This window comes from Manis pentadactyla, chromosome 8 (assembly GCF_030020395.1).
Source record: "Manis pentadactyla isolate mManPen7 chromosome 8, mManPen7.hap1, whole genome shotgun sequence".
In the NCBI taxonomy this organism is placed as follows: domain Eukaryota; kingdom Metazoa; phylum Chordata; class Mammalia; order Pholidota; family Manidae; genus Manis; species Manis pentadactyla.
The window spans coordinates 125,057,299-125,077,953 of NC_080026.1; the positions used below are offsets into that span (position 1 = coordinate 125,057,299).

The 20,655-nt window shown below is 46.6% G+C and overlaps 1 protein-coding gene across 1 annotated transcript in view; it reads left to right on the top strand.

Annotated features, from left to right (window-relative positions):
* The first annotated feature begins 290 nt into the window (after positions 1 to 290).
* VWA2 (von Willebrand factor A domain containing 2) overlaps positions 291 to 20,655 on the top strand; it is a 32,759-nt gene continuing 12,394 nt past the window's right edge. The window contains 7 exon segments of the mRNA XM_036898623.2: positions 291 to 558; positions 2,933 to 3,007; positions 4,290 to 4,427; positions 5,892 to 5,894; positions 10,388 to 10,490; positions 16,919 to 17,113; positions 18,199 to 18,205. Coding sequence (XP_036754518.2) covers positions 291 to 558; positions 2,933 to 3,007; positions 4,290 to 4,427; positions 5,892 to 5,894; positions 10,388 to 10,490; positions 16,919 to 17,113; positions 18,199 to 18,205 — 789 coding nt within the window.

Sequence of the window (20,655 nt, forward strand, 5' to 3'; positions counted from 1 at the left end):
AAGGAAAAGCCAGCTATCAGAGTCTAGCTGGGCATCCCCCTGTGGTCTCTGAGATCGTCTCTTGCACTTCCTCCCTGGTCTGGGTCTCAGTGTGTAGGTATGCTTTCTCTGCTGAGTTTGTTACCCCTCCCACCCACCTGTTCCCCTGAGCCTAGGGGAGGTAAGAGAGGCTGGAAGAATGGGCAGTTGCTGACCCCACCTATCCCCCTGTCAAAGCCATGTGGGTAGACAATGTAACATAGTAGCCTCATGGCAAAGGGATTGGGGAGCAACAAGACATGTTTGGGGACATGACCCGGATGAGGCGTCTGGAGGTGCAAGCACAGTCCAGATTCTGCTCCAGCTCATTGCAGGACTTTGCTTCCTGTGGCCCTGCCCAGTTTGCAGAGTACCGATCTGACCATCCCTGGGTTGTACAGATGAGGCAAGAGAGGCCCATGGTGCTGTGTGACTTGTCCCGGGTCACACAGCTGTTGGTAGCAGAGCTGGAACACAAAGCCAAGGCTTCTGCCCCCTGGGCTGGCTGCACCGCTCTGGGCTCCTCTGGTGGAGGAGAAGGTGCAGGCATGAGCTCTCTCAGCCTTGGCGCTCTCATCTGTAAAGGGAAAGGGTCGGACCAGATTAGTGATTCTCAACCCTGCTTGCTCCTTAGCTCCACCCAATGCCCCTGGAGATTCGAATTCTGGAGCTCAGGCAGGTGGTCTTCAGAGGCTGGGCAGACTCTGTTAGAAAAAGAAACAGCAATCACACATGCATCAGCTCCCTGTTCCAGAGGGAACCTCAGCAGAATCCTGAGGTCATTTATAGGGGAGCATCAGGGACATCAAACAGGTACAAGGAGGGCTCATCAGAAACCAGCATCCACCGTAACAGCTGAGCACAGGTTCAGAGAGGCTCGTTGGCCGAAGGACGTCTTTACTGAGTGACCTCTGCTAATGCGTCTCCTCCCCTGCCTCCCACTGGGGGAGATGGCATGTCTGCAGCTGGAGAATTTGCTGGTGGGACATTTAAAAAGGAACAGTATTTTTCTGTTCTCTGCAGAGCCGTGGGGATTCCTGGGCCCTTTGAAGTAATTCGTGGACTCATTCAGGAAATTTAGTGCCCAGCTACCGGGTGCAGAGAGCTGGGCTAGGCTCTGGGGAGGATTGGGGCAGAAGTGAGCCTGCCTTCTAGACAGTTCAAGGGAGCGGAGTCCATGGGAACAGCCCACATCATGGGCTGGGCTGCAGCAGGGATGTGCGCGTTGGCAAGATCTTGATGATCTCTGAATGCAGTGAAGCAGAAAGCCTCTGTTTTCTGGGAGATCAATTTGCTGCATTACAGAATGATTTTTTTTTTTAATTGCCTCAGCCTCTGTCTCATCCTCTGCCATTTTTTAAACAAATCGAAGATTTTTTTCCTTTAATTCAGTCTGCTATCTTTATTTGTAGTGTATATCTTAATTCTGCCTCTGGTAGCAAAACAACAGTGGCAGCGGCAGACTGGTCTAGACCTCACGAAAGGTATTTGTCTGGCAGCTCTCCACTGCAGCTGACTGCTGGTTCAGCGTATTGGACTTGAACCATCTTCTCTGTGAGTAGAGATGGAGCAGAGGACAAATCAGGTGAGCAGAAGCTGCCTACTCAGAGAAAAGGTAGGGGAGAGAATGGGAAATTCTGCAGAGGAGCCACGGAAGATGGAGCTGGGATCATCCCAGGGGGTGGCTGACTAAAAGGGAGCCACAAACAAGAGGTGTCACTCCTAGACCTGGACAGCACCTTTTGGTGTCCCCTTCCTAATACTTTCCTGGCAGTTGGCAATCCCTGTGGTTTGTGACCCCACCCCTTTTCCTGCTTCCCTAGCACCCCCCAGGCCCACAGGCCTTCATCTGCCCCCTCCTGGCGTGCTCTGGACTCCGCCCACCCTCGCTGTCCTTCCCCTGTGCTTACCTGCCGCACACTGATGGTCACAAAGCATCAGCATGTGTACTTCCCCTGCAACTAGACATTGGCCACATGCAGTTGGCTTTTCAAAATATCCCTCCCAGTGGCATTCTCAGGGTTTTTTACTGGGTATCATATAAAGAACAAAAGATTTATCCACGAACTTCCTACCCCAAAACTTTTTACCCCTCATTCATATTAATTGAATAAATAGATCAACGTTTTGTTATCTCCAGCACTCCTTTATCACAGGTACACTGAAGGGAGCATCTTCAGTGTTATGTTGAAGGATCACATTTTCCCTTCTTTAAAATTGTTCCCTTTACATCAGTTCCCAGGTGTGATACGGCAGGGTCAAAGGTGTAAGCATTCTTTTTTTTTTGACTCAATTTTTTTGGCCAGATTGTTCTCCAAAAGGGTTGTGCCAGTTTACAAGGCCATCCCTGGAAAATTTTTTCCTGATTTAATCTTTCCCAGTTACATTTAAATTTAGAAGCTGGTCATTTAAATATCTCATTGTTTGAGTGAAAGCCTTTTGTTATCTGTTTGAACATTTTCCCAGGTGCTTTTCTATGAATTCTATGAATTGTCTGTTTACATCCAAGGTTAATTTTTACAGCGAGGAGCTGCACCTCGGAGGGGCACCCAGTTATCATGCCTGACCAGGGGCAAAGCTGTCAGAATCAGAGGTGCTCTATATCCCCTCTATATATGTTTAAATTTTTTCTCTTAAAAATACTCAGATTTAAATACAGTGATACCTAAAAAAATAATAATAATAAATAAATAAATAAATAAATAAATAAATACAGTGATACCTAATAGAAGTAGAGTAATAGGAGGGATTTCTTTAAGTTATCCATCTGGTAATTTTTGAGGTGCAATATCATTCAAGAACTCCACATTCCTGTTTTCTCTCTTTTTACCCGTTTGCCCTGGTCATGTAACGTAGAGACCGAGTCCTCCCCTCTCTGTTGTGTAATGACTGCATCTGGCGTCTTCTCTCCCAGTGTGCCCATCCCTCCATCTTCAGGAAGTCTATATAAGCAGAGAGACCATTGGGAAGATTTCAGCCGCCAGCAAAAGTAAGTCCATGTTTCATTCAACCCTCCATTCAATGCTCGTTTCTATGTCTGTGTGATGGACCCAAGGAAAACCATGTTCCTGCAGACAGTTCCGCCCACTCCCGTCTTCCTGCCATGCTGCAGCCAGAGCCTTTTTCCCACAGGCCTGACCAAGTGAAAACCCTTGGCAAATCCCTGTCGTGGAATGTTTGACTTGCGCTTTGAAGTCCTCCGTTACGTGACCACTGTCTACCCAGCCAGCCTCATCTCCCGCCATTCCTTCCTCCACCTAATCAGCATCCCCCCCACATGCTTCAGCCCCACCGGCCCATTCCCAGCGGGCCTGCATATCCCTTCCTTCCCTGTCTGGTGAAATCCCCCTCATTCGCTGCTTTCTGGCTGGTGCTTCTCTGACTTCTGTTCTTACCCCTGAGGTGGGGGGTGGGGGGGTGGATTCGAGCCAGACAGCCTGCACCCGATTCTGTGCTCCACCACTTGCTGGTCCTTTGGCTTTAGGAAGTTGTTGAATTGCCCTGTGCTCAGCTTCCTCATCTCCCCAGTGGGAATAAAAAGCCGTAAATCTTCTTAGGACTTGGGGGAGCCGCGAAGCTAGGGAGCTGATAGCTAAAGGGTATAGGGTTTCTTTTCAAGGTGACAGAAATGTTCTAAATTGACTGTGGTGATGATGGAATGTACCTGTGAATATAGTCAGAACTGTTGAATTATATACTTTAAATGGATGAATTATATGTGAATGATATCTCAATAAGTCTCTTAAAAACACTAATCTGTCTCAGGGTGGTTGTGAGAATTACTCGATTAGTACATACTTAAAGTGTTTCAGGCAGCACATGGCGTATAGGAAAGATGCAGTCAGTGCTACCTGTCATTTGTTGAATTTTTGGGTAAGGGGACCTCGTGTTCCAGGGTGGCTGGCTGCATCCTGGGCTAGATTGTGGCCCTCAGAGCTGGGACCAAGGCTCTTGGGTATCCTTCACTGGCCCAGTAACCCCTCCTCTCATATAACATCACTGAATTAGACGTTTCCATTGTTACGAGGACTTTCATGTAAGGACCTGCTTGTGAGCGAGGTGCTGGTGTTGGGCCTGTGCTTCCTGCTGCAGAGGAGGGCTGCCTCTGGCTGGGAGCTTCTCCAGTATTATCCCCTCTCCTGTGCTCAGAGGAGCAGCAGCCTATCCCACCATGAGGTTGTTCCTGCCTCCACACTGCTTCAGGGAAGACCCACCTGGGACTGGACTGCAGGGGAGCTGGTTGTCACCTGTTTTGTTCCACTGTCCCCTAGTGATGCAGTGCTCGGCTGCAGAGGACATCCTGTTTCTGATAGATGGCTCTCACAGCCTCGGGAAAGGGAGCTTTGAAAGGGCCAAGCACTTTGCTGTCACAGTCTGTGACGCTCTGAACATCAGCCTGGAGAGAGTGAGTGCATGTCTTGTCTTTGTACCCTGGTATCTTTGGTTTCAAGTGACAGAAGTCTAATCATAAGCAGAAGAGGGCATTTACTGGCTTGTGGAAGGGTAAGACCAGGAGGGTGCGTCCTGGTTCCATGCATGGCAAGAACCAAGGGCTCAGCATCTCTCTTTTTTGCCTCAATTTTTGTGTCCTCAGTTGGCTTCCTTCCCAGGCTGGATTTCCTTGCATAGCAAAGGTGCCCTGAATTGTCCTTCAAGCCGGTGACCCCAGTAAAAGGAAAGTGGACTTCTTTCCCTGTAGAGCTGGCAGAAGTCCCACAAGGGCTCTGATTGGGTGGCATAGGTCACATGACAATCCCTTAGCCAATCCCAGCAGTCTGAGGGAAGAGATTGGCCAGACCTGATCATGTGGTGGCCCACGTTCTTGGGGTGGGGGTAACACGTGGATTCTGTTTCTCACTAATTGAGGTTGTATTTGTCAAGCATGGGAAAGGGAAAGCATGCTGGCAGGACACAACTGTAACTACTGCAAGGACTAATCTTCGAATGAAGCACAGCTCCTGCCCTCTCTGTTCACTTGAAGGAACTACTCCTGCCTGATGAACCCAGCCAGTTTCTTCATTTCTTGTTCTTCAGGCTCCACATAGTAGGTCTTAAACAGCAGCACAGTGTGCTCGCTGTGGCTCTTGTTGCTAAACTTGGCATCTTGGAACAATCCACGAGAAAAATGGGCAGTGAACACAGTTCCCAGAAAACAAAACACAAGTGTTTCTTAGATTTGTGAAAAGATGCCCAACCTTACTCAACCTAACAGCAAATCTCCAACTGATACACCATTTTTCACTTACAAGATGAGCAAAAATCCAGAAGTTTGGTGACATGCTCCATTGGCAAATCTATAGGATACTGCTGTTCTCACACGTGGCTGGTAGGAGTATAAACTGGTGCAGCCTCTAACCTGACAGTATCAATCCCGATTACAAAGGCTTGGACCCTGTGGCCCGACAGTTCCACTGCTAGGAATTTATTCTACAGATTCTCCCAGATGCAAAGTAACCAACACACAAAGCTGTTCACTGCAGTGTTGTTTGTGATCGTAAAAGATTTCGGGCAATCCAGATGCCCCTTCGCTGGGGACAGGTAAATCCACTGGGATGCATTCATCTAATGAAACACCAGGTAGCTTCAGAAAGTGAATGAGGGAGCACTCTGATGTGGAAAGACACCGAAACAAACTGAGTGTAAAAAGTAAGGTTTAAATGGCATGTATACTATGTTACTTTTAATGAAAAATAAAGGGAGATGAATAGAGTCTATATTTGTATTTGCTTGTTTACACATCAAGAAACTCTGGAGGGATTTATTAGAGGCTAAGAACAGTGGTTTCCCAAATACAACTTCCTGCATACCGCATACCCAGATTTTGTCCTCTTTGAGGGAGAGGGTGGGGATGAGCAGGTGGGGCACGAGAACAGGGGGTACTCATCTGGGTAGACATTTTTATACTTTATGGATGTTGAACCTTGTGAACCTAGTCAAAGATCAAATAAAAATTTTTAAAGGGCATTTTGGTCTGGTAAACCGTAATTACTTGAATTAGAGACTAGTTGTAGGTAGGTTGAGGAAGCAAGTGGTTTTCCAAGGTGACGTTCCTGGGTTAATCCGGAGTAGTGTCTTTTAATCAGGGCCAGATTTTCTCCAGAATGCATGTCACCTGGGCAGAGGGAGCACACCACTCTGGGCGGGGTCAGTCTCTCGTGGGTATCTGAAGGTGGCATCGCAGACATCATTCCGTCTAGCATGAACAGTCTAGAAGTTCCGGCCGTGAAGTCAGTCCATTACAGACCCTAAGAGGGCCAGGGCCGAGGACTGCCGAAGCCCCGCCACCTTCCACTCAGGGCCCTGCTTTTAAAAGGAAGCGATTCCCTGTGATGTCTCCCTAGTTTTTCATGGAGGAAGAGCCATAAAAAACAAACACCGTTGGCCCTGGCAGTGAAGTAGTGTGTTCCGAAATGGGTCACTGAAGACCCTGGAGGTGGCAAGTTGGGAGACACGAGCTTACAAGTTACTAGTGAATGTTTCACAGAGGAGGAAACAGGCCCAGAGAGGCTGAGTGCCGACCTAGGTCACACAGTGATTGTAGGAGAGCGCTGAGTGGGAGAACTGGGGCCCTTGACTCTCCAAGACATGCTCCATTTGGTCATTTTCCCTTCCAGTGGGTAGCCCTGGGCTGGGATTAGGTGATGACACTTAGCATTCACACCGCGCTGTTGTGTAGCAGGAGGGCAGCTGGCAGGGTGGCGCTGTGTGTGTGTGTGTTTGGAAAGGGTGGCGCCGCAGTGTCCTCAAAGGGTAAGAAGACCCAGGACAAAAGACTTCACGGCTGGTGCTGTTGGGAGGAGTATCACAACCCACAGGGTTCCTGAGTTCAGGGAATTTCATCTCAGTGTTGCAGGACCGCATCTAGAAATGTGGCAGTAAGTTCTGGAGACTGATTTTTAGGTTAGACACCAGCAAACCAGACAGTGCCCACAGCAAGGAGCCAGGATAGGAAGAGCCCCGGAAGCTTCCATGTGTGAGGGGACCTGATTGACATTTTCATGTGAAAAGAGGGTGAGAAGTGGCTCTATTTTATTAAGAGGTCAGAATCTGGGTGTTCAGGGAGGTGTATTTGGGCTTGTCCTGAGAAAAACTTTCTCACAGCAAGACTTGTTGAGCAAAGAGTTTGGGTGTGGGTCTCAGAGAGGGGGTGAGTGACTTGACCTCCAAGGTGCTCAGACTTGCTGGGATGCTGGTGAGTGGTTTTTGCATAAGGACCATTTCAGGTGGTTCAGTTGGACTTATGGCTCCAGGTTTCTGTAGCTGCATTTTTTAATTTATTTATTTTTATTTATTTTATTTATTTTTTATTTTGGTGTCATTAATCTACAATTACATGAAGAACATTATGTTTACTAGGGTCCCCCCTTCACCAAGTCCCCCCCACAAACCCCATTACAGTCACTGTCCATCAGCGTAGTAAGATGCAGAATCCCTACTTGTCTTCTCTGTGTTGCACAGCCCTCCCCATGCCCCCCTCCACATTACACATGCTAATTGTAAAGCCCCCTTTCTTTTTCCCCACCCTTATCCCTCCCTTCCCACCCATCCTCCTCAGTTCCTTTGTAGCTGCATTTTTTGTGTTTTATTATCTCCATGTACAAGGGATTTGATCTATACATCTTACTTTACTTTCTGGGAAGAAAATTTCAAGTGGCTGTAAATTAAGGGTCTTGATGGATACTCTGTTGTTGAGGTGGATTTAAGGTGTTTTGAAGTCTCCCTCTCAGCACTTAAAAGCTGAGAAGTTCACTACTTGGCTCTGCTAGAATGATGGCAACAGAGTGATTGCAGTGTGGTGAGAGATTTGGGCGGGCTTGCTCCTGAGCATACAGTAAACTGAAGATAAAAGGCAGCTTTTTTCTCCCAAACCACCAATTAAATTAAATGCCTTAACTACTGACTCAAGCTGTTTTCATCTTGTTTTGTTTTGAAGTTGTTTCCTTCCTGTTTAATTGAAGTAAATATAGCCAGCTGTTGGTCTCAAAGGAGTTTTTTTAAACTAACTCATTAACTTCACTGAATAAAAAGATATTTGATCAAAAGTACTCTTCCTACTCACATGTTTTCCATTTTTCCTAGCCCCCCTACCTGCTTTATTGAGTATCCTTCCAGAATAGCATCATGCAAATACAAGCAATGTGAATATATATAATTATTATCCCCCTTTTTACACAAACTGTAGCATGCTATACATGCTGTTCTATCTCTTGCCATTTTTTCTTCATGTTATCTTGGAAATCTTACTGTATCTAGGCATACAGGAAATATAGGCATTAATATAGGTGTTTTGTTTTTTTTTTTTTACAGCTTATTAGTGTTCCATTTTAAGGATTTACCAAGGTTTAATCAGCCCCTTATTGATGAACATTTGCTATTACAAATATACCATGAGCTTGTAAAGAAGTCATATCACATCTGTGGAAGTGTATCTGCAGGGTAAATTCCCAATAGCCCCATGCATCTGTGATTTTTCAATAAAGGTCGACAAATTACTCTCCATGGATCCTGTAGCATTTTTGCTCTTACCAGCAATGTTTGAGAACACTAGCTTCCCCGGCAAACATTGACCTAACTTTTTGCTCCATCTCAGTGTGCTGTAGTCAAGCATCTTTTCTTACATTAAAGAACCATTTGTATTTGCTGTTCTGTGATCTTTGTTTATACTCTTTACCATTTTTCTCTTGGAATGTTGATCTTTTACATATCAGTTCCTAGGCACTCTGTATATTGGGGAAACTAACCCTTTATCATGACATGAGGTGCAAATAACTTTACCATTTGTCTTCATTTTTTTGGTTGCACTATGGTATGTTTTGCCCTACAGAAATTTTCATGTAGTCAGGTTTATCAGTTGAAAGACTTGATTTCCAGTTCATAGTAAGGTCTTTGACACTTTGATGTGATAAAGGGGTTTTCCCACGTTTTCTTCTAGAGCTTTCATGGTTACATTTTTCATGTTTAAACTTTGAATCCATTTGCAGTATATCCTTTATTCTTGTGTAGGTGGCTAGCCAGTTGTCTGAACATCACTTACTGACTAGATCTTCTTTTCCCTACTGGTCTGAGGTGTCCCTTTTATCACAGGCTACCTTCAAGGGAGATTTCAAAAGGGTCGCTCCTCAGAAACTCCTTCTTGAGCTTCTCTTCTGCCCTCTTTTCCAGTGTCCATCTTCTGCCCATGCCCACCCAAGACTTAAACTTCTTCCTACTTAAGACACCAAGGGTGGCTCCTCAGAACCTCTTGTTGAAGGAAAGTCTGATGGGCCGTGTTCACCGGGAGATGATACAGTTGGCCCGTTGTGGCCGAGTGCTCTGATCCTCCCCCAAGCACCAGCCCTGTTCACGGGTCATCAGTGTAGGAATTTAAGTGGTGAGCAAGGGCAGCCTCACTGCTTCAATAGGAATCACTTGACCTATTTGCCATTTTGGCCTGAATTGGCATTAGTTATGAAAATAGGAAGAAAGAGTATCATTTCTCCAGGGGTTTTGCAGAGCCAATGATTAGGTGCAGGACTTGGAAGCCTAAACGTTTATAGCCTTCTCTGCGGGGGACACACTAGTGTCCTAAAGGTCCAGAGAATGACTTTAGTTTCCTTTCTCCAGTTTGCAAGGCATTAGATATTCTCATATGCCTCCTGAATTGGGATGTAAGATCTGGAATCACCCGTGGCTCTCACTCCTTCCCCTGCAGAGGAACTTCAGCTCCAGTACAGCTTGTCTCTGGGCAGGGTGCTGACTGACTATGGTCTGAGAGCCTGGAAGGACTGACGCACCCACAACCCAGGGTGGCGTGTGGTGGTCGTGGTCAGTGGTGACCCACCAGTGGTGGCAGCTGTGGTTGGCTTGGGTGGCATCCCTGGTTGGGTCAGCAAGTGTTTTGCTGAAGGCCTGAACTGGCCAATGAGAAAGCAAGCAGTGTAACTGAGGTTAGTAGGGTCATCCTCCCTACACTTTAGTTTCTCCTACAAAATGTGAGTATTCACAGTGTCTCTTTGGTAATAATGAGATAATGTGTGAGATTGCTCAGAACACTGCCTGACCTGGGAGGCAGTTGGGCAATGAGAGCAGAGACCCTGCCCTAAAGGTGCTCCCAGCTCAGCCGAGAGCTGCCAGACTGGGGGTGGAGAAGGTTGAATGGGGGCTGTCAGCACAGACCACCAGCAGATCCAACTGTTTCCTTCCAGATGCTCCTCCTGTTTTCTAGAACCTTCCTTTAGGGGACTGGAGAAAGCTCTGGCCCTGGTATTTGTTGAGTGGGCAGGAGGCAGGGCCAGTAACCTTTCTGGGCTCTTCTCTTCCCTTAGGAATGTGTTTGACTTGACCCTGCTCTGAGACCGCTGGGCCCCGTGTCTCCCACTGCCGGTCAGAGTGGGAGCATACCAGTCCAGTTCCACTCCTTGTCTGGAATTCCCATTGGATTCATTTTCAACCCAACAGGAAGTGAAGGCAAAAATCAAAAGGATGGTTTTCAAGTATGTATGATTAGATGCTACAGGGTTAGGAGGAAGCCAGCTGCTCTTCAGCTCACTCCCTTGAAGGGTGTGATTAGCTTCAGAGAGGGCCAAGGGCCAGCTTCTAGAACTCCAGCTGAGCACAGTGGGGTGACGGCATTCCCTCCTCAGGCTGCCCCTTATTAGTACATGGTAATGTCCTGGGTGGGAACGTAAATGCAGTTTTAAAGAAAGTACTTACCGCTATTACCTGTAGTTGTCAGCTACCAGGAGAAGGGGCAAGTGAAGGTCAAACCTGCGGTGAAGAGCCTGAGGGGGTGGGAGGAACCCCGGGTCCATCCTGGGTCTGCCCCTGCAGCTCAGCACACTTCTCAGAGCCTCAGTGCTGTGGTCTGGAGAGAGCAAGGGCCCCTGTGTTACCAAGAGTGCACTGAAAGTGGTGAATCACTGTGTGTGTGCTCATACGCACCCTGCAAGTACGTGTAGTGAGTGCCACAGCTTTACTCACAAGGCAGCTGATATGTGTGGATATGCACATGTTTCTACATGGGTTTTGTGAATAAATGTGATGTATGTGTATTATATACATACACACAAACATGTACCTGTTCTTCATAAGCCCTCACAGAAGAATGCCTTTACTTGCCTCTTGCCTCCCTGGTCTCTGCTGCTCTTTGCACTGCTGTCCCCTGAAGCCCTACTCAGGTCCCAGCCACTTACGGTTATCACCACCAGCTGCTAAGGTCCTGAGCTCTGAGGCTCTTTTTCCAGCCACAGGCCTCTGTAGGTCTGCCGGCACCTCAGGAGGCCGCAGTCCCCACGCTGGGTCTGGCAGGAACCTTGGGACCTCTACAGGCCCCAGGGGCTCCCAGTGACTTCATCTCAGGCTGTTTATCCCGGCCTGTGGGTGCCCTGGACAGAAGGAGGGGCGAGTCAAGTACAAGAAAGTAGAAAGGGAAGAAACACGTTAAAATGTTTTTAGAAACTACTCAGTGTACATTAGCCCTCCTTGTTCCCCTGTGTCCTCTTCCCTGAGGCCTCCAAGAGATGTGTTTCCTGTAGAGGACAGTTATAGCTTAATAATGCCCATACCTTGGGCCCAGATACACAGAGCAGTACTTGTCAAAGTGAGGTCTTTGGTCAGAAGATCTGGGTTGGAATTGCCTAGGGGTAGGAATTGGCTATGTCACGTCCCTCCCAGACCTGCTGAATCACTCTCTGGGCAGTGATACTTAGGACCTGCCCTTCTAAAGACTCTCTACCCACTGCCTCCCTGTGAGTGTTAAACACTAGCTTTTTGTCAACAGCTTTATTAAGCTGTAATTAAGTACCGCAAAGTTTATACACTAAATGCATGCAGTTCCGAGATATGAGTATATTTTTAGAGTTATGCAACTATTACCATAATCTAATTTTAGAAAATCTTCGTCATCCCAACAGGAAGCCTCATAAATAGGCACTTCCTCAGAGAAGGTATACAAATGGCCAAAAGCACATGAAAGGATGCTGAGCATCATTAGTCATTCAGGAGATGCAACTCAAAACCATATGGGGTACCACTTCACCCCCACGAAGGAGGCTGACATAAAAGACTGTAACAAGTGGTGGCAGGGATGTGGAGAAACCAGAATCTTCTTAGACAGCTGGTAGGAATGTAAAATGGTGCAGCCACTCTGGAAAATGGTTTGGTAGCTAAACATAGAGCTACCTTCTGACCTAGCAACTGCACCCTGAAATAACTGAGAACACATGCCTGCAGGAGAATTTGTACACTCCTGTTTACAACTGCAGAATTTATAAGAGCCCCAAAGTGGAAACAACACAGAAGTCCAAAGGATGAACTGATAAACTAAGTGTGGTATATCCATACAATGGAATACTGTTCAGGAATGGTACGATGCATGCTGCAATGTGGAGGAACCTTGAAAACCTCATGCTAAGTGAAAGAAGCCAGACACAAAAGATGTTGTATTGTATGATTTCATTTATATGAAATGTCTGGGATAGGCCAGTCTGTGGAGACAGAAAGTAGATAGTTGTTGCAGGGGGCGGTGGAAACGGGGACTCGGGAGTGACTGCTAACGTGTATAGGGCTTCTTTTTGGGGTGATGAAAATATTTTGGACTTAGCAGTGATGGTTGTACAACCTTGTGAATGTATTAAAACCAGTGAATTACATACTTACTTTAAAAGGTGAATTTTATGGTACATGAATGATATCATTATTAACCTAATATTTTATTATAAAAAAACACTTCGTACCCATTGTATGCACACTAACCATCTGCAGAAGAAAAAGCAGCCTGTCAGTTTAAGTTTAGGGCTAAATGTCCAAAACTGGATGACTTTGACTCAAATGATTTGGCCTTGCCCACTTCCAAAAAGCGAAGCAAGTCGCAGCAAATTGGTCCATAAAGGCACGTTAGAGATTGTCTAGTATCTCTCCCAACCTCTTACCTTACAGAGGAGGATGCTGAGATGGAGAAGGAGCAGGTGGCTGGGCCAGGACCCCAGACTCGCACTGCCAGTCCAGTAGGCCCCCACCCATCTGTCCTTTCCCACCCTCCCACCCCCGTGAATAGTCGGTTCAGCCTCTTCTTGGCGCTGTTGAAAGTTGCAACTAAGAGCTTGAGAGCATTATTTGTGACATATGAAATCCAGTCAATAAGAATGTGCTAGATGAGGACACTGGGGATGGAGAAAGAAGCCTCTTTATGTGTCTGAACAAGGTCAGCTTCTCTTCTGGGGATGTGGCCGGTTAGCACTTGTGTATCCTAGGGTGACTAGGAGAGGCAGCAGACAAGGCAAGGAGGCAGTAATGAGCTTCTTGGCCACAGTTGCAGGGTCACTGAGGACAGTAAGCATTAAGACTATTAAACAGAACAGAGGAATGTTGGCCCGAATGGCAGTGATGACTTCCTGGGGCTCTCTACCCTTTTTCTGCAGTAAAGGTTTAAGTGCTTCCAGACCAAAATAATCCCCCAGTGTTTTGAGGTGGCAAAAAAACCCACTCTGACCACCACCTCATTGCTACTTTGTAATTAGTTTTAAAAATATTACAATAAAACCTTCCAGTATTGCACCCTGTGATAACATAAAACCAGATAAAACGTGGCCTGCAGAATTGGCTGCAAATGTCCAGCAATCCTGGCCAGCTGGCCTGCAAGTTCACTCAGTCACTTCATTAATCTCACTTAACACAACTCTGAGTCCTTTGTGATTGAAGTTTTTTGGACCCCATCTATAGCTTTATCAGAGTTTTACAGTATTCAGATAGCTCTGCAGAAATAGCACTCACCACTTTACCTCAGCACAAAGCCTTTTACAGCTTTCTCTGGCCTCTTTCAAACCATGTTAACATTTACATGTAGCTTTGAGAATAGTTCTGATTGCAAAGCATTTTATTCTTTTTTAACCTAATAGTATTTGGTCTGTATTTTTGCATAAAGCTGCATTATTTTTCATGTTGATCCCTTTAAATGGTTATATAATAGTCCAACGAATTGAGCAATCACAGTGTACTGTATCATCCCCTCAAAGGACACATTTAGGTTGATTCCAGGATTTTTGTCTATTCCTTAAAAAAAGCTATAATCAACAGCCCTTTACCTACAGTGGGTTTTCTTTTGAATTATTTTCCAGAGTTTGTTCCATGGACTGCCAGTGTCAGAATCACTGGCAGAGGAGAGCTGATTTAAAATGTAGATTCCCATCATGTGATTGTATATTAATGATACCATAATAAAAAAAAATAATAATAAAATGTAGATTTCCCAGACCTGGTCATGCGTCTACCACTTTGGACACCCGCAAGGTAGGATCTGAGAATCTGTGTTATCAAGTCTCCCTAGGAATTTTTTATGCTCACTGGGATTTGAGACTAATTCCAAAGGTGAACTTGGAATAGGCTGTTAGTTGATTCATTGTGCAAACTCCCACTGGCACAGCACTCTCGCAGCCCCAGGAGACCCTGGGCACAGCATTTAATCCTCAATACTATTATTTTCCTGCTTTCACAGGGAGGCACGCAGAGTCTCAGGTTAAGTAGCTTCCGCATGCTCACCTGGCTGATATATTGCAGGACTAATATTTGAGCATCACTGACCCTGGAATCCATTTCTTAATCACTTAGTACACGATGGCAAAAATGTTTATAGATGTAGACCCCTCCCAGAGCCCATGCATTGCAGTCCTAACTCCCTGAGGCAGTGGTCTCTCTGTGAACTTTCACTTTCAACCTAGTTTAGTCCCGTTGGGGGCAGATTAGAAGAATCTTGGTGAGACTCTTGCCTCAGGCCTCCCTGTCTGGAGCCAGACCCTGGGCTCAGAACAGTCTCTGAGACAGAAACGCTCTACAGAGTAAGGGAAGTGGAGATAGCAGGGTTTTTCTCATTTCCCAGAGTTCAGAAGCTGCTAGGAATCTCACCTGACTTCTGTCAGAAGTCTGCAAAGCATTCTGGAAGGGCCAGGTAGGGTGCAGAGGTGCAGAGGGTAGCAGTATAGGCATTTGTGTGCTGAGTCGTATGAAGGGTGGGTACCCAACAGGCCAGTAGAGTTGGGGGCCCGGGCTCTCATGTCCTTGAAACTTAATTTCTCTCTAACCACAGTGTAGAGTCTCATGGGGCACACGGCTAATGGCACAGAGGCATGGTCACTGGGGTACCTTGGCATTTGGTGAGAAAAATTCTGTAACCATTAGATAGAAGAGTATAGAGCAGGGGTCAGCAAATTTTGTCAGTGAAGAGCCATGTAGTAAATATTTTAAGCTTTGCAGGCCATAGGGTTGTTGCATAGATAGTACATAAAAGAATGGGCCTAGCTATTTCCCAATAAAACTTTATCTACAAAAACTGGCAGCACACTGGATTTGGCCAGTGGGCTATAATTTGCCACACTATGGTGAGGAAGGACCATTGGCTTTGGAATCAGCCTGACTGGGTTTAAACTCCAGTTCTGACCTCCACTAGGAGGGTGAGAGGCAGGTGGCATGACTGTATGTGTAACATTATGGTTTAGAACTTGGGCTCTGGGGGTGGAGGGTCCAGGCCTCAAGTCCTGTGTGCACCGCTCATGAGCTGTGTGACCTTAGATAAGTCCCTACTCTGAATCCCCAATCTCATAGAGCTGTGGCAGGAATTATGTGAGTTAAGCATCTTTATACACACACATGTGCCTGGCACACGGTAAGTGCTCAGTAAGTATGAGCAGTTAGCATTGCTGTTCTCTGAGCAGTGGTTTCCTCATCCAGTAAATGAGGATAATATTGGCACCTTTGACTGTAGTTGTAAGGAGTACACTCAGCAACAGGTGGGGGAGGGGTTTGGCATGAAGTAGAAGCTCAGTACTAGCATTACCCTTTAGAAACGGGACATGATGCCTGTGCCTCCTGTCAGTCAGATGTATTCACATTAGAGTGACTGTAGGCCTCTCTGAGAGGAATGTGTTAAAGAGAGCCATTGTCCTAATTGATACTCAGTCCAATCTGAGAATACATGTGCTCCCCAACACCGAAATCTACATAGTCTATGATTAGCATTTCAGAATGATGATCTAATGGGGTTTTCTCTGCACGTGGTTAATAACCATGGTGATTCTATCAGCTGCCATGTTGTCGCTCATGTTTGGGTGTGTTACCACCCTCTGCAAAATCCACTGTAGTGAGTCATTGTTTTCTGCCCAGTTACACGAAGCCAGAAGTCCTTCCTCTGAGGACACTTGCATGAGTGTCCTTTCTTGACATTAAGTAGAGAATCTGTACTGGGATTCCCAACTCAGCCCTTATCACTGGGCTGTCGGGTTAGAGAATCTTAATGAGCCATGGCAGATGGGGGGCCTTTAGCATCCTGATGAGATGGAACCACTGGAACCTGCCCTGACCTGGAAGTAGTCAGAGAGCCCTGCCTTTCAGCACCAAGCCCTGCCCTGGAAGTGGGCCAGAAAGGCCTGGCGGTGGAAATTACCCTCCTCAGACACTCAGATCAAAGCCCTGCCCTTCACTTATGCAGATTCTTTGCACACCATTTTCCCAAGCTCGGTTATCTGCTATCCCACCCCAAGGAGGTGTTGCTCTGCGACAAGAAGAGAAGGATGCAGGGGCGGGGAGGTGGGAGCTGGGTGTTGGGCAGGCAAAGGAGAGTTGTCAGCCCGGAACCACACTAGTGGGGAGAGAGTAAAAACACACATACATGAAGAATGATGTTAGGACAGAATACAATGAGATGTGCCTGGTGAATCTTAAGTCCACAGGAAAGTTAACTTCACTGTTGTTGTGGTTCAGATGGTGAGAAAGTGCTTATCTCAACAGGAACTCTCACTTAGAGTCTCTGCCAGGAGAGAGCAGCGTCACTAGTAATGGAGGAGCCCATTGTTTCAGGTTCCCATTCCAACTTCACCTCCCAAGGTTGCTGACTCTTTCTTCTTTGTTTTTTTTTTCTTGCTGGTGAGCTCAGAGGAGGGTGCACAGAGACAGGCCTTGCTCTGAAATACCTTCTGTGCAAAGGGTTCCCTGGGGGCAGAAATGCCTCTGTGCCCCAGATCTTCATAATTGTCACTGATGGAGGGTCCCAAGGGCACGTGGCACTGCTGGCCAAGCAGCTGAAGGAACGAGGCATCACTGTGTTTGCTGTGGGGGTCCACTTTCCAAGGTAAAAGTCCCAGTCGCTCTGGGTTGGCGTGGGGACCATGGTGTGGCTGAAAGGGGAACTGGAGAATCCTGCCTGTTCCTTTCTTCACTTGGTTATATTATTGCTGGAGCACAGAGGGTTCCAAGTCTTTGGAAGTCTGAGGATTTGCATTGTCTTTAGTCTGGACCCTTGGTTATAAGAGCCAGAAACTTGACTTGAATTTATTTGGGTAAAAATGAAAATTCATGGACTCACCTCATTCACAGACCCATTAGATAGGTCAGGGGTCCCACAGAGTGAATGTCAGGTTCCCCTCAAGAGACTTGAGTGTCATGAAGACTCTGTCCCCTGTTGGTATCTGCTATACCATCAGCCTGGCTGTCTCAGGAGCCTGGAACAGTGGTTCAGGCAGCACCCAGCCCACATGTTGTGAGCTCCACCCTGCAAAGACTCATTTCCCCAGTTTCAACCTGAATGACCCGAGAAAGGATTCTGATGAGCCTGAGTCACAGGCCCGCTCCTGAGGCCAGGGGAGTGGGAGTCTGTGACTGGCTGGCCCCCTCCAAACACATGTGTCCAGATGCTGGAATATTCCTTCTAGAAGAGAGAGGGGCTCCGCCCTTAAGACTTTCAAACTTAAAATTAGAGATGTTGTCTCTGGGCCTCCAGTTATCATAGATGTTAAATGGGTTGACTCTGGGCACTGTGCCTGTGCGTAGAAGTCTCTTTATCGATTTTAATACATAATTTATTCTCTCAATAAGTATAGGTTGTCTTCCTTGTGCCAGACACTCTTCTAGGTTCTCAGGATACAGAGACAATACAAAGGTCCTGCCCTCATGGAGCTTCCATTCTAGGGAAGGAATAGATAATAAACAAGTGAGTGAATGAATAAGTATAACAGGTGGAAATAAAATGCAAAGGAGAAAAGGTACAAAAAAGGTGCGAGGTTAACAGTGATGAGGAATAGAGAAGATAGCTATCTCAGGGCGTCTGGCAAGGCTTCTTTGAGGAGTTGATGTTTGAGCAAAAACTGATATTTGGAAGGCTTGAAATGAGGACCAAGCCTTCCAAATATCAGAGAGGAGAGTAGGCAAGGCAGGCAGATGGCAAGTGCAAAGGCCCTGTGGCAGTGGCTAGCTTAGTGTGTTATAGGAACAGCAAGACAGCTAAGGAGTGGCTTGAGCCCAGCAAGCAATGGGTCAATTATAAGAAGCAGGTGGAAGAGGTAGGCCGGAGAAAGGTCCAGAGACTTTCTGGTTATAGTAAAGACTTTAGAGTTTATTGTGAGGAGGCTGGGAGGTCTGTGGAGGGTTTTGAGAAGGGAAATGACATGTATTGGTTTCTGGGTAGAGAGCAGACAGGCTCAGCAGGGCAGAGGGAGAAGCAATAACAGGGGAAGTGGGGAAGCTAGTTAGGAGGCCTCTGGAGTAGCTCACACAGAACAGTTGCTTGTAGCAGCCAAGAAGCTGTGACCCCACTGGGGAATGGTTGGGCTTCCGATACGGTTTGAAGGCAGAGCAGTGGACTGGCTGGTGAGTTAGACAGGGTGTGTGAGGAGAACTGAGGGCTTTGGCCTGAGCTCCAGGGTGAATGAATGGTGGTGCTACTCGGTGAAATGGGAAAGATGGGCGGAGGAAAAAGGGAGATTAGTTCCGTTTTCACAGTCAAGTTTGAGGTGCAGATTGGACATCTAAGAGCAGCAGCTGAGTTGACAGTTGGATGTAAGAGTCTGGAGCATAGGAGAGAGGACAGGCATAGAGACTAAAGCGGCAGGTGGTATTTACAGCCTCAATAAGATCACCTAGGGAGTGAGTGTGGAGAGAGACGACAACCAAGCAGACACCCTGGGTGTGCCTCCACCTGGTGGGCTGGTGGTCGCCACCACCACCACTGTCATTGTCATTGCGGAGAGGCTGGTATTTAAGAGAAGCCGCTTTGTCACTGGCTTCTTTTGTGTCCTTGAATGTAAACCCCTTGAGGGAGGGAGTGGGTCTTTGCTGCATGGCTCCCTGCCCAGCATTCTCCTCATGCATGCTGGATAGAGCACTTTGCACGTAGCAGTTACCAGAAGGTCTGTTGAGGAGGGAATCCATCACACAGGGGAAATATGTGGCCTGTTCCAGAAGTTTCCTGTCCAGCTGCTAGTTGGAGCGGTGCTGCTCAAATGATCTGTCATGAAGGTGCCATTTGTTTTGTTTTTCTAATCCATCACAAATACTTTTTTAAAAATACAAAAATAAAAAATGAATTACTAGAAAAATGGAACAAAAACGAAGACAGACTAAGAAGCTCAAGTGTTTATTATTCGATCCAGCAAACATAAAGTGACTCTGTCAAGTTGCTATACAACTAGTGTCTAAATGTTGCTCTCAGTGTCCGGGCTTGTCTGGTTCTAGACCAGGTTCAAACAGTTTGGGGACCTGCATTAGCCCACAGACTATGCTTTGGCATCCCCGGCTTAGAGAAATCAAGAAGCCATTGGTCAGGAGAGGGGGCACTGCCCAGAGCTGCAGGCACAGGAACCCTCTAAGGAAGCCTGTTGGGCTCCTGGGCCCACCCGACTCCCACCCCCACAGCTAGTAAAAGGCCAGGACTGTTGACCAGTGGTTCTCCTAGCCCGTTCCCTGGACCAGCAGTATCAGGATCATTGGAACTTGCTAGAAATGCACACACTTGGACCCCACCCCATTAAATATGAAACTGGGGCGAAGCCCCTCAACCTGTGGTTTATCTGGCCCTTAGTGCTTGCGATGCCCACCAGAGTTAAAAACTGGGCAGCAAGATCCTCTGAATGAGATTAAAAAAACAGATGCTCATTCACCTTCTTTCTCCTTTTTAGTGTTTATTAAGCACCTTCCCTGATGGTTCTCAACTAGGGGTAACCATCTGAATTACCCAGGGAGCTTTTCAGAAAGTCTGTTGCTGGGCCAGGCAGAGCTGCCCACTGATGCCAATGTGAGGCCAGCACTGTCCCAGGTACCGGGAGAAATGGCTGGTTTATATGGCTTCACAGGAGAGTGGGGAATCTTACCTAGGCAAATTTTAGAGGTAAATGTTTTTGCTTGGTCTATTTAAAAACATTTTTATTGAAGTATTGTTGGTTATAATATTGGTTTCAGGTGTACGACATATTGATTCAATAATTATATACATTGCAAAATGCTCACCATGATAGGTGTAATGGCCATGTCACCACACAAGGTTATTACAGTATTAGTCACCATATATAAGCCTTTACAGTATTAGTCACCATATATAAGCCTTTACAGTATTAGTCACCATATATAAGCCTTGCTTTATTTTGATGAAATTTTGGTGGGCAGGATTCTAAATGCATCACTTACTGCCCTATCATCTTAAAAGGAGGTTTCTCAACATGATTTAACCCTTTCTTCATGCCCTGGGGTCACCATCCCCACATGGGCACTCACAGTGATGCCCTCCAGCTACTGAAGTGTGCTGGCTCTTCTCTCCAGCTGGCCTCACGTTGCTGACCTCTGAGTTTTTAAATCCACAGTTTATAATGCTTCAGTGTGTTTTCCTATTGATAGCTGCCAGTG